The sequence below is a fragment of the Sitophilus oryzae genome, unplaced genomic scaffold (assembly GCF_002938485.1).
Source record: "Sitophilus oryzae breed Bouriz unplaced genomic scaffold, Soryzae_2.0 scaffold_1716_pilon_pilon, whole genome shotgun sequence".
Classification (NCBI taxonomy): Eukaryota; Metazoa; Arthropoda; class Insecta; order Coleoptera; family Curculionidae; genus Sitophilus; species Sitophilus oryzae.
The window spans coordinates 1,932,216-1,944,578 of NW_022146409.1; the positions used below are offsets into that span (position 1 = coordinate 1,932,216).

At 33.5% G+C, this 12,363-nt stretch overlaps 1 protein-coding gene across 2 annotated transcripts in view; it reads right to left on the minus strand.

Annotated features, from left to right (window-relative positions):
* The window catches only part of LOC115881319 (A disintegrin and metalloproteinase with thrombospondin motifs 18-like), a 76,691-nt gene that overhangs the window by 5,888 nt on the left and 58,440 nt on the right, over window positions 1-12,363 (minus strand). For both annotated transcript variants that reach the window (XM_030898755.1, XM_030898754.1), the window contains one exon: window positions 11,911-12,166. In XM_030898755.1, coding sequence (XP_030754615.1) covers window positions 11,911-12,166 — 256 coding nt within the window. The remainder of the gene's footprint in view (window positions 1-11,910; window positions 12,167-12,363) is intronic.

The following is a 12,363-nucleotide window of genomic DNA, read 5'->3' on the forward strand; positions in this document are numbered from 1 at the left end:
TTAGGTGTTGCAATCCAGTTAGTTGTTATTCGTTTCAGGTCGTCGGTCCATCGGATGGGAGGTCTGCCTTGGCTACGCTTGTCGGCTCTCCGCTCTATAAGTCTTTTGGTCCATCTCCCGTCTGCCCTTCTAGCAATGTGTCCAGCCCATCTTCACTTTTGTTTTGTGATTCGCTGGATAATGTCATCCACTCCCGTACGTCGGCGTATCTCTTCATTTCTTACTCGATCTCTCAAAGTCAGGCCAATCATAGATCTCTCCATCCGCCTCTACAGATTGTGGAAACATTCTATGAAACACTATACACCAACCATTCCACAGGTACCTACAGGGAAAGGTTCAAAATCAGTGTTCTGAGGATGTTCCAGAAATCTCTGTAAGTGAAATTTACAATGAAGATGAAGAACAATAAAGCTCCGGGGGATGATGGTGTCGTCACAGAAGCGATAAAGATGGGAGGAACACTATTAATGACCAATATTCAACGGCTGTTCAATCTCTGTCTGGAAAATCAAAATATCCCTACAAAGTGGAATAACTCAATAATTATCCTCTTACATAAAAAAGGAGAAATAGCAGATCTGGAAAATTACAGGCCAATTAGCCTTCTTAACCATCTTTATAAACTATATACCCGAATTATAACAAATAGACTAGAGGCAAAATTGGACTTCTATCAACCTAAAGAGCAAGCTCGTTTCCGTTCCGAATTTGGTACCAACGATCATCTGCAGTGTTTAAAAACCTTAATAGAAAAAACCATCGAATACAATCGTCCCCTAGCACTGATATTTGTCGATTTTAAAAAGCGTTCGATACGGTAGAATTACCTGCCATCCTAACAGCGCTACAAGAATGTAGAATCGACCATCGATATTGTAACATAATACAAAAACATATATGACAATGCTACAACAACTGTAAATCTACATTCCACAACTAACCAGATAAAAATAAAAAGGGGAGTTAGGCAGGGCGATACCATGTCGCCAAAATTGTTTATTACTGTTCTTGAGCATGCATTCAAAATGCTAGCTTGGCAACAAAAAGGAATAGTTATCGATGGAGAGAGACTCAACCACCTACGCTTTGCGGATGATATCGTTATAATGTCAGATAGTCTGGGAGAGATGAAAGACATGCTTCAAGAACTTAACGATGCATTACACGAGATTGGACTAACAATAAATTTTGACAAAACTAAGATAATGACTAATATGGTGCCCAGCGAACACAAACAAATTCACAACAACAGAATAGAATTAGTCCACAAATATGTATACTTGGGCCATGAGATCAAAATAAGCAGAGATAACCAAACCTGTGAACTGGCTAGACGAATTACCTTGGGATTGGCGGCTTACGGAAAAATGAGGGACATCTTTAGAGCAAATATCCCAATACACCTGAAAAGAAAGGTATTTAACCAATGTATCCTCCCGATTTTGACCTATGGCGCAGAGACACTCACTCTAACAAAAGCAACCGCAGAAAATTGAGAACATAAAACAACCTAGTTTAAAAGAGTATTATTTTATTTAATTTAACCAGGTAATTTTTCTTTCTATCATTTTTTTTTCATAAACTGCACTGAAAATGAGCTTATGCAGCCAAACAAACAAGACTTTACGAACAAATATAGTGTATACAAAACTCACTTTTTTAGAAAATCAGAATGTAGATTACATCTTTTCATATTTTGATCAAATCAAAAAATCGTCCGATTTAAATAAAATTTGGTATGCTGATAGATCAGACCAAGGTTAACTTGACCGTGTACGACACGTGTCCCTGTGACAGCTTTGACGTAAAAAGCGTCAATAGTTGATGTCCGATGGCGACCAAAATTGGTGGGTTGTCTGTGAGCGACGATGCAAACGGTCCCACCTTGCAAAGTTGGATACGACGTTTCGTTTACATCTTCATCAGGGTGGGACTAACAATTTAATATTAAACAAAAATGTGAGTCGATGCGAATGACGCCCTCGACGTTTTGAGCCTCTGAGTTGACGAAATCATCAGAATTTTTCTTAATTAATGGGTCAATTGGAACCAAACTCGGCACGTGGATAGAGGTACCCGAATGGAGCCCAGAGAGGTAGACAGACAGACAGACGTAAGAAGAATTTTCATTTCAAATATGCGCATATAGTATTTTTTAAAATATTTTTTAACACTTTTCACTCCTTTCTTATCATCCTTATTTCTCCAAGAGTTATTTTATATGATACGAGTATGTCCAATCTGCTGATTGTAGAACATTTCAAGTCTTTAGAATTCAGATATTAATAATTTTATTGCAGAATTCACCAAAGCAACTTCTGCGCCATGTCGTTTCGAAAGTGTAAAATCTTTTTATATCACTATTTTTTTTTGTATCACAATTTTTACATCACTATTTTTTTTAATATTTCAGTTACGTTCAGTTACGTTTCATAACACAACTAGTGGTGTTATGAATCTATAACACAACTAGTTTTTATAATAATGAAAAACAACTACGAACACTTGAAACAAAAACATTTTTCTTCAGTGATATTGTGGCTCGCAACATAGAATAAAACGTCCATAGACTTGATGCGCTGTATTTCCGTGCAAGATTATCAAAATATACTAAAATTACTTTTTCATTGCATTGATTTTTCACCTTTTTGTTATCACACCATGTCAAAAACTGGTTGTATGTTTTTTCATATTTTGGTCGCGACTTTTCCGACAATAATGATTCCGTAGCACGTACTGCGGCAAGTTCTACATCTGAAGGGAGACTTTCGGAATCGCTCATCGTAATTTTTAAAATTATTTTTCTGGGCAAAAAGTGCTCGCGTTTACTTGACAGGGCAAACTGACTTTTCAGAAAAAAAAACTCTCTACTTGATAGACAACGTTTGTAACTATAGTCTGAAGCAGGTAACAATTCCCCACAATTATAATTAAAAAAAATATGACAAATGTTATAGTTAAAGGTGGGCGACTAATAAACGAAAATTAAAACAGCATTTTCTTATTTTTCGGTTGTAGATAAAATGTTGTACATGACACGTGCGTTTAAACATGATTACAACAACGAGTGTGAACGGCTAGAACGACGAGGTCGTAGACCGAGTCGTTCTAATCACACGAGTGTTGTAATCATGTTTAAACATTTTATCTGTACAACATTAGATGTACAACATTTTATCTCCAACCGAAAAATAAGAAAATCCTTTTTTAACTTTCGTTTATTAGTCGTTCATAAACACACTTGTACTGTAAATAACTATTATCAAATATAATAGCTTGGCATTACTTTTTATAAAAGATCTTTTATAAAAGATTTTTGAAAGAAAATGTTATAATCTAATACCGGCTTTGCAATAATATTATTGTGAAAAAAAAATGATAACATATTTTATACCATCAACGGAGTCAAGCATCTTGGTGCACACAGGCTTGTCGTATATGACGAACACCAAATTAGCTTTAATCGAGACTGGTTATAGCACTATTCTCTAGTAATCAATCAATTCTCGTATAAATTAAACAGTTTATAATATAATTTAGCAAATACTAACACATTGTTTATGAAAGAGTTATTGTTCCCACACAATTTAATATTCAGTAGATGTACAGGGTGGGTCAAATTCGACGCTTTTAAATGGAAACACCCTTTTCTATAGGAGATAGACGAAAACTAATATCGGTGTCTGGAGCTCAATTTTCATCAAAAACATGATGGTGAAAACCGGACATCAATATCTGTTATCGTTTCGGAGTTACGGGGTGTTTTTCAAAAATGTGCATTTTTAACAAATCGCTGTAACTTTTTTGCTATGGAAAATTTTGTATTTCTATGAAAACATTTCCAAAGCAACTTTTTACGTAGAATTTAATGGTTTAAGTATAATTTTTTTAAAATTAATAATTTAAGAGTTATCAACAGAAAATTGATTTTTTATTTGGGACACCCTCTATATTTTTAATTAACTGAAATGAATTTAAAATTACCTTTCCAAAAATATAGCACACTTGATATTTTGTTATAATCCCCTTTCAAAATACAGAATTTTTAAAAGTTCGCCACTTTTAACTAGTAGGCTTTGGACCCCTTATTGATGATATGCCTTTAATGGAACTCGAAAACATATTTTTCCAGGAAGACGACGGGCGCACCGCCTCTGAACGCTGAATTTTTGCAGCCAATTTCAAGAATAATTGAATAGCTAACCAAGATTTCAGCCGTTGGCCGTCGAGGCCGCCTGACTTAGTGTCCATGGATCTAATCATATGGATATATTTGCGGAAGAATAAAGGTTCATTATTCTTCCGTATAATCTAGACAAAAATTAGAAATACTTAGCAGTTATGAGAGGGTATCTTTCACCCCCACTGAGTTAATGAATTCCGCGAGAAAAGTTCAAAAACTGCCCCGTCTGTCATAACAGAAGACGGTTGATATGTCGAACACCTGTAGCAAAATTTCATGTCTTGGTTTGCTATTTATTTTTAATGTTATTAGATATAGTTTAAATGTGTTGATGTTGGTTAAATATATTTTAAATTGTTATAAAATTCTGCATTTCTCACAGCAAATATTATTTTCGTTTTAATTGATGCTCACAGCTAGAATTTTTTTGCATTACAGCCGGTGCCGTTCAAAGTAGAGATGAGCAGAAAATCGCAAACTGCGATTTAATCGCAGCGATTGTAAATTCGCAATCGCAACCTGTGATTCCTTTCCATAGCAAACTGCGACTTGCGATTGAAACATATATCTGCCGATTTTGGATTTTTAGACAACCAATATTACACCAGTTGCGATTTGCAATCGCAGTGGGCACGCGAACGAAGAGCTGCGAACGAAAATCACAGCATTGCGATTTTCGTTCGCACCGGTGTTGCATCGACACGGCACTGAGAAGCCGAACGATGAGCTGCGAACGAAAATCGCAATATTGCGATTCTCGTACGCCCCGGCCGGCGGCGGCGCGTCTTCAACATGGCAGTGGACAGGCGAACGAGGAGCTGAACGAAAATCGCAGCTCATGCCAGCATTGCGATTGCGATTTTCGTTGGCACCGGCGCGGCATCGGGAGTGGGCACGCCAACGAAGAGCGGCGATTGCGATTTTCGTTCGCAGCTCCCAACACATCGGCCTAGACTAGATCGCAAAATCACATTCGCAATCAGGGCCCCGTAATTTTTATGAAGCGTTGGAAAATAGGCTTATATATGTTTATATACCGCATAATATATATATAATTTATTAGTTTTAAATTTTGATAATAGTTTCAGATTTATAATATAATTATGGATTGAGAAGGTTAAAAAATTCTTGTTTTCGGTTATGACTAATTATAGTTACAGTTGCTCCCAGGTAATGATTCAGGTAAAATGATTCATAAGGACAGTTTTGGATTCAAATTATAAAAAATTATCTATTTTTATCCTTTATTGATTAGAAGATATAGAACACGGAAAGGAAACAGCCCTTTTTATTTATTATATTTTGTTATATATTATATTATTATAAACATTTTTATAACAATCCATAATATAATATAATTTTCTGAAGATACTAACAGTTGTGGATCGGCTGCTATGTTAATTTAAATACATCCTTTACAATCAGTTTTTTCATTTTAGAGAAATTGTAAATATAATAAAATGTGATATTGTCCTTTTATTTATCTAAAAGTTCGAAAGTTTGCACTTGCACTGGACGGGCCGTATCAAAGCCGTCGGCGTCGGCTTCTTTTGAGTTACATATAAAGAAAATGTTTTTAAAAGAAAACAAGATAAAATAAACAGTTTTTTTTTCTAGTTATCTGAATAAAGGTTGGCGGCAACCTTTTTTATAATAAATTTTTCGTTATTATAACTACTGTCTAAAAGCACATTCGAATATTTTATGTATTTTTAATTTCCCTTTTAAATTTATTCGGTCTGTTCTAATCAAAAATGTTTAAAAAAAAAGAAACTAAGTTATTTGTGGATTTTTTTTTGGTAGGTAATTGATGAAAATTTTAAGTGCAATATGTGTGCAGCAAAAATATCATAAAAAACACGCACTACAAATTTTAAAAGGCACATAGCATCGAAACACCCAACAGTTTCTTATTAAAAAAAATTATTCCGCTATTTATTCTGTTTTTTATTAGAAATTTTGGGATTGAGCTTCCCAGATTACAGCGTACCAATTTAAAAATATCAAAATCGCAATCGCAGGTTACAGTCGCAGCGATTTATAAATCACAATCGCAGTTTCAACTGCGATTGGAAAATCGCAGTTTTGCTCATCTCTAGTTCAAAGCCTACTTATTTAAAGCGGGCGAATTTTTATATACTCTATATCTCGAAGAGGAATCGAGCAAAATATCAAGTGTGTTATATTTTTGGAAAGGTAATTTGAAATTCTTTTCAATAAATTACAAATATACAGGGTGTCTCATATAAAAAATCAAATTTTCTGTTGATAATTCTTAAATTATTAATTTTAAAAAAATTATACTTAAACCATTAAATTCTACGTAAAAAGGTGCTTTGGAAATATTTTCATAAAAATACAAAATTTTCTATAGCAAAAAAGTTACAGCGATTTGTTAAAAATGCATATTTTTGAAAAACACCCCGTAACTCCGAAACGGTAACAGATATCGATATGCGGTTTTCACCATCATGTTTTTGACAAAAATTGAGCTCCAGACACCGATATTAGTTTTTGTCTATCTCCTATAGAAAAGGGTGTTTCCATTTAAAAGCGTCGAATTTGACCCACCCTGTACATGCAGGGTGACTAAGTCTGTGACCGAAAAATTATTTTTTTTCTGAATTATTTTGATAATATTTTTGTCAACGAGCACGTATTACCTTTTTAAATTATTAGAAACGTTATTTACACTACATTTTCTGCTAATATGTTTTTGAGATCATAGTATGCTAATTAATGCCAAACTCTTATGCCGGGTCCAGACCAATCAGTCAAAACAACGACAAGACAGAAACATTCAGGTTTTACGACAAAATTGCGACAAATCCAATAGATTTCTGTGACATTTTTGTCTCATTTTTGTTTTGTTTTTGTTTCAAAATTCGGAGACTTTTCAATGTCCCGTCTCGAGTCGGTAAAGATCAGAGTGTCTATGTTTTGTTCGTATATTTTACGACAAGTTGCCGGCGCAGTGTGGATGGCGTGTGCTGCCAACAGTAGGAGACCAGTGAAATCACACATGGTTCTCATGCGCAACAACTAAATTTTTGACTTTGTTGTACTTTTGTCCTTGCGGTGTGGACATTTGTCTCAAATTTGTCTTGTCAGAATTCCCCATTTTTTGTGGCAAGTTTGTCTTGTTTCCTCAAAATCGTGTTTACGTTTTGTCGTCTTGTACAAGTAAAAAATCCGAAAAATAAATATATAATACAGGAAATGCATAAATTGCGATTTTAATCGTTAAGAAAGCTTTAAGTACGAAATTTTTTAAATGCACATTTCTTGTCAAATTTTATTAAATAAAATACAGCATTTGAGACGCAAGGAGAAATCAAATCAGCCTTGTAATGAATTCGTCCATTAAGTTGCGTATCTTCCCAATTCTTTCAATCAACGTTGATACACTTACAGCACCACCTCAACTCAAGGCCAATCAACATAATATGGGCAAGGCAAATATGGCGGCGAAGGCAGCGCATTATTAAATTGTTTACCTTTAACCTGAAAAGCCGGTAGTAGTTTCTCGTTCCGATTGCATACCAGAAATAATTAATTATCTCTAGTTTGTTGTGCTTCTGCAACACGTTTGTTTAGTTCTTAGTGTTCAGTGCATGGTGTGATCAGAAAATTGTGATAAAATAAGAGTGCAATAAAAATCCAAACCAGACATTCCACATAGGGAACTTCAAACTTTTGTGCTTCTCGTACTCCTGTATTATTAATTATTTTAAGGTAAGAACTAGAAGTATTTATCAAGATATTACACCTAAATGAGTAAACCGCCAGTTTGCATAGTACTTTATAATGGTTACTTACAATAATCAAAAGATAGGTATGAAAGGGTTAACATATTATTGTAGCATGCCTTTTACATGCTCTGTTCCAAATTGTCACGGGAATTATAGAGGGGGTCTCAAGGTTTCTGCTTTTATATTCCGCAAAAATGACGTACATCGTAGAAAATGGTTGACAGCTATTAAAAGAGATAATTTCACTCCTACTAGTAGTTCTCGGGTAAGAAAATTGCCTGGAAACTTATATGGTGAAATTTTGATAAAATAATTTAGTACACACTAAAAACACGGTATGTCGCTTGTGGTAGGAGAAATATAGTAGGAATCACACCACAATTTTTTTAGACTAATTAGAAAATACTCTGTATATTGTCAACTTGACAATGATTGCTGATAAATCAAAAAATACCTTTTCAGTGAAATAAGCCCAATTTTCGCAGGAAAAATTTTGATTTTTATTGAATTTGGGCCTGCATCTGGAAATACTCATTTGTTTTTTAGTTCTCTATCTATCTAAATTTTAAATATCATAGTCAGAAATAGTTTTATTATTTATTAACTGTAAAAATGGTGTTTTCTTGTTGCGTTGCATCTTGCAAAGAAACTAACGAAACTGCAAAAATGCACGTGTTTCCAAAAGACGATAAGGTATGTATCATAGATAAAAGAAAAATATATTGTATGTATTCGTTGCTTGATTTTTTTTGTTCGGTTTAAAATCTATAAATCTCGGTCTATTCACAGCCAATCGACTTACGATCATTTACATGAAACTCTGTAAAATAAATAAAAAAATAAACTGTAAAATATATTATATTCTTATGTTTTATTAAAGTTACCCTGAGATACTAATATATCAGTGTAACTTTAAAAATAAATCCTTTGAATTCAAATATAAACATAAAAAACATTTACAGCAGAAAAGGCGAAGGCGCTGGTTAAAACGTTTCATATCTATCTTAATAGTAGATTATTTTCTTTTATCTATGGGTAAGAAGTGCATTAAATATGCCTCAAAAACGCCAAAGCCTCTGTTACCCTAGTGAGGATGTAGTTATGGCTACTGCTTACACTTACTCACTATAAGTAAATTATTGGAAGAAGAATCAAGCTTTTTACATCAAAAAGACCACAGAAAGATATTGATAACATTGACATTTGGAAATATAAATGGCCTGGATGTAAGTCTTTTTTAGGTCACAATTGCCCCTCACATACGTCAGAATTATTATTAAATCCATCTTGTTCAGAATATCCAATATTTTACTGAAGAACTATGAAAAAAAAAAGGAATGACGTCTTTACCACAAAGACAATGCCCTATGTAAGCAAAGAAAACTAAGCTAAGCGTAAGGTTTACTTACGAACCCCCAAAAAGGTATTTAGTTTTTTCTCTATATAAAATCTTGAAACACATATTATACAGGGTGTCCCAGAAATAAGTGCAAATATTTTAAGGGGTGGTAGATCTGGTCAAAAGAAACATTTTTTCTCTTTACCATTTTTCAGATAAGTTCTAAATATCCGAGTTATTTTACTTTTTTGCTTAAATTTTGAGAACCACTGGATTTTTTCTGGATTTTCTTTCATGTAAATTTAATATACTACCTCTGTTGCCATATTATCAAGAAATTATGCTTTTTAACTTAAAACTAAAAAAAAATCCAAAAATTTTTTCAAGAAATTACAAATTTTCAATTTTTTTTGCAAAAAAAAACTTATAGGCGTGTTTCTGATGCTGAAATATACTACCAGTTAAAATATTTGCACTTATTTCTGGGACACCCTGTAGTTTTTAATTTCCTCACCTATTATAGTTTAAATTTATTCCCATTTGTGTAATTATTGCTGCAATACATAGAAAAAATATTCCATATTTTTTGATCCAAGCCAGTGTAGTTTATAATTCCAAGAGCATTTACGAAGGCTTTAACTAAGACAAGTAACTTCCTATACTCTCCATAATAGTATATATTTATCAAACGTTCAGTAAATTCTAAACTATGGTAGGTAAGTGTTTGCAATTGAATATTTAGTTTATATTGCTATTTTCTGTCATATATTTCTGGTTATTTCTTTTTCCGATTATTTTGAACACCCTATATATGCTACCTCAAGTTTGAATATTTTAACACTACCTATTTTCTGACAAAGTAGTCGTTTTTATAAAAAGCAACTAACCGATGTTTTCATAAAAGTAATAATACAAAAAAAATCCATACTTATGTGGAGAACTTTATACTCCCTGTATATTAAAAAATGAGTGAAATATTATTAGTAATTTAACCGGATTTTACGGATTAGTAATCTAACCCGACATTTGTTTGGAAAATGTCTATTTGGAAATAAAACAGGGTTTAAAATACGCGCCAAATAAAGCACTTTTATCTCCGCCATATTGGAAAAGGTTGAATGGCCTTGTGTGGAGGTGGTGGTGGTACTCATCAGTACTATATCAACCTGATACCTATAAAAAACTAATATAACTTATAATCTTAGCAGACATAGATCTTAGCAATAAGTTCGAAATATATCCAAGAACCAAGTCCATTTGTGACTGTCTAATAATAAATGATTTTATGTAGTTTATTTTCACTACAAACACCAGAATTCCGCTTCTAATATACCTTGCATATTTTTTCTCTCTCACCGAAAAATATTACAAACCAAAAATAAACCGCCGAAAAATTTCTCATGCTTCCTCCAATTCGTGGCTTCATCTAGGAGATTAATAAATAAACAAAAAAATAATGTTAATTGATTTATGACTGGGTAAACTCATCGCTGTTAAGAAGCCGTTGAAATAAGCATATTAGTGATTTTCTTTCATATTTAAGTTTTTTTATCGATTTTTCTGTTAAATTGTCGGAAATCCCCAGAGACTTTGGTGTGTTTGTTGATGAATTTGTCATGGGCTGTATTCTTTAGATCTGTGATTTATGAGTTTATTATTTTATTATTTAAGTATAGGTGAAGTAAATAAGTGTGTTAGTATTTGTTATTAAATTTTGTAAGTTCTTATCTTATACAGGGTATTTCAAAAAACATGTGCTATCTCTCGTGGGGAGATTCCTCACGTAAATATAAGATTTATTTTTTTATCTCCTTTGTTTCGTAGGTTCATTTAAGAAAACATAATAGTAGTTCATATCTTTAAAAATACTCTTTTCAGAATAACAGACTACGCCTCGATATAAGAATAACAGAGATACAGGGGATATCCCAAATTGAAAAATTTTCAAAAAGACCCTGTAGCTCAGAAACGAAGAGGGCTATGAAAATTTTGTTTACGGCATCTTCCATTTGACAAAAAAGTGGGACAGGTTTGTGCAAACCGCACCCTTCTATCTTCACTAATAACGCAGATACCGTATGATTTCAACCAAAATGGGACACCCTGTACTGTGGCATATGGTGTAGAGGTTTGGGAGGCGACAGAATACATGGAAATGAGATATGATGCTGTAAACTAACTCTACTAGACAAAGTGAGAAACGACAACATAAGAGAACGAATAAACATAGCAACAACTATTATAGATACCAAAGAAGTAAACAAATTAAGATGGTATAGGCACGTTTGCAGAATGGAGAATACGAGATGGCTTAAAAGAGTTCTGAATTCGAACTCGCCAGAACATTAAAGAAGAGGAAGACCAAAGACAAATTAGCGAGATGGTGTAGAGTCTGCAATGCGAAACAAAGATCTAAATGCAGAAGACTGACGAGATCGAGGGCGATGGGGACTAGGATGCGGAAAACGACAAAATGTTGTAATCTAAATCGCAAATAGATATACAAGAGACCTATTTTTTTAAGTTTTACATTTTTTAAGTTTTACAGTTTTTAAGTTTTACAGTTTTGCTTCCAACGACAATTTTCTATCATTCATAATACTTACGATATTTTGGAATAAAATTAATTTTACCTGCGACCAATTTCCAAATTCCCAGTAATAAAAACACGGCTTCCTGTTACATTCTCTTACATCCGCGGGTTTGTTTTTAGCACATTTTGTGGGGTTGACCATATATTTCCAAGGATTAGCAAGTATGGCGCTAATATTGCTGACTGTGCCAAATAAAGACTCTGGAACGCAATAGATTTCTCTGTACTGTAGTCCATTACTGCCGCAAGTTTGGCTACAAGGTTCCCAATCTCCTGGAACCCACTTAAAATCACATCTGTAAAATAAATGGTCCAAATTACCGTATGACCGCTAAATAAACAGCATCAAAACTGGCCAAATATATATTTACTTATCTATACTAATATCTAAAATCCTTAAGTGACTGACATACTGATTAATCATAATCCTGCTCAAACCACTCAACGTAAGAAGCTCAATTTTGGCATACAGGTTGATTCTAGGGTGTAGAGG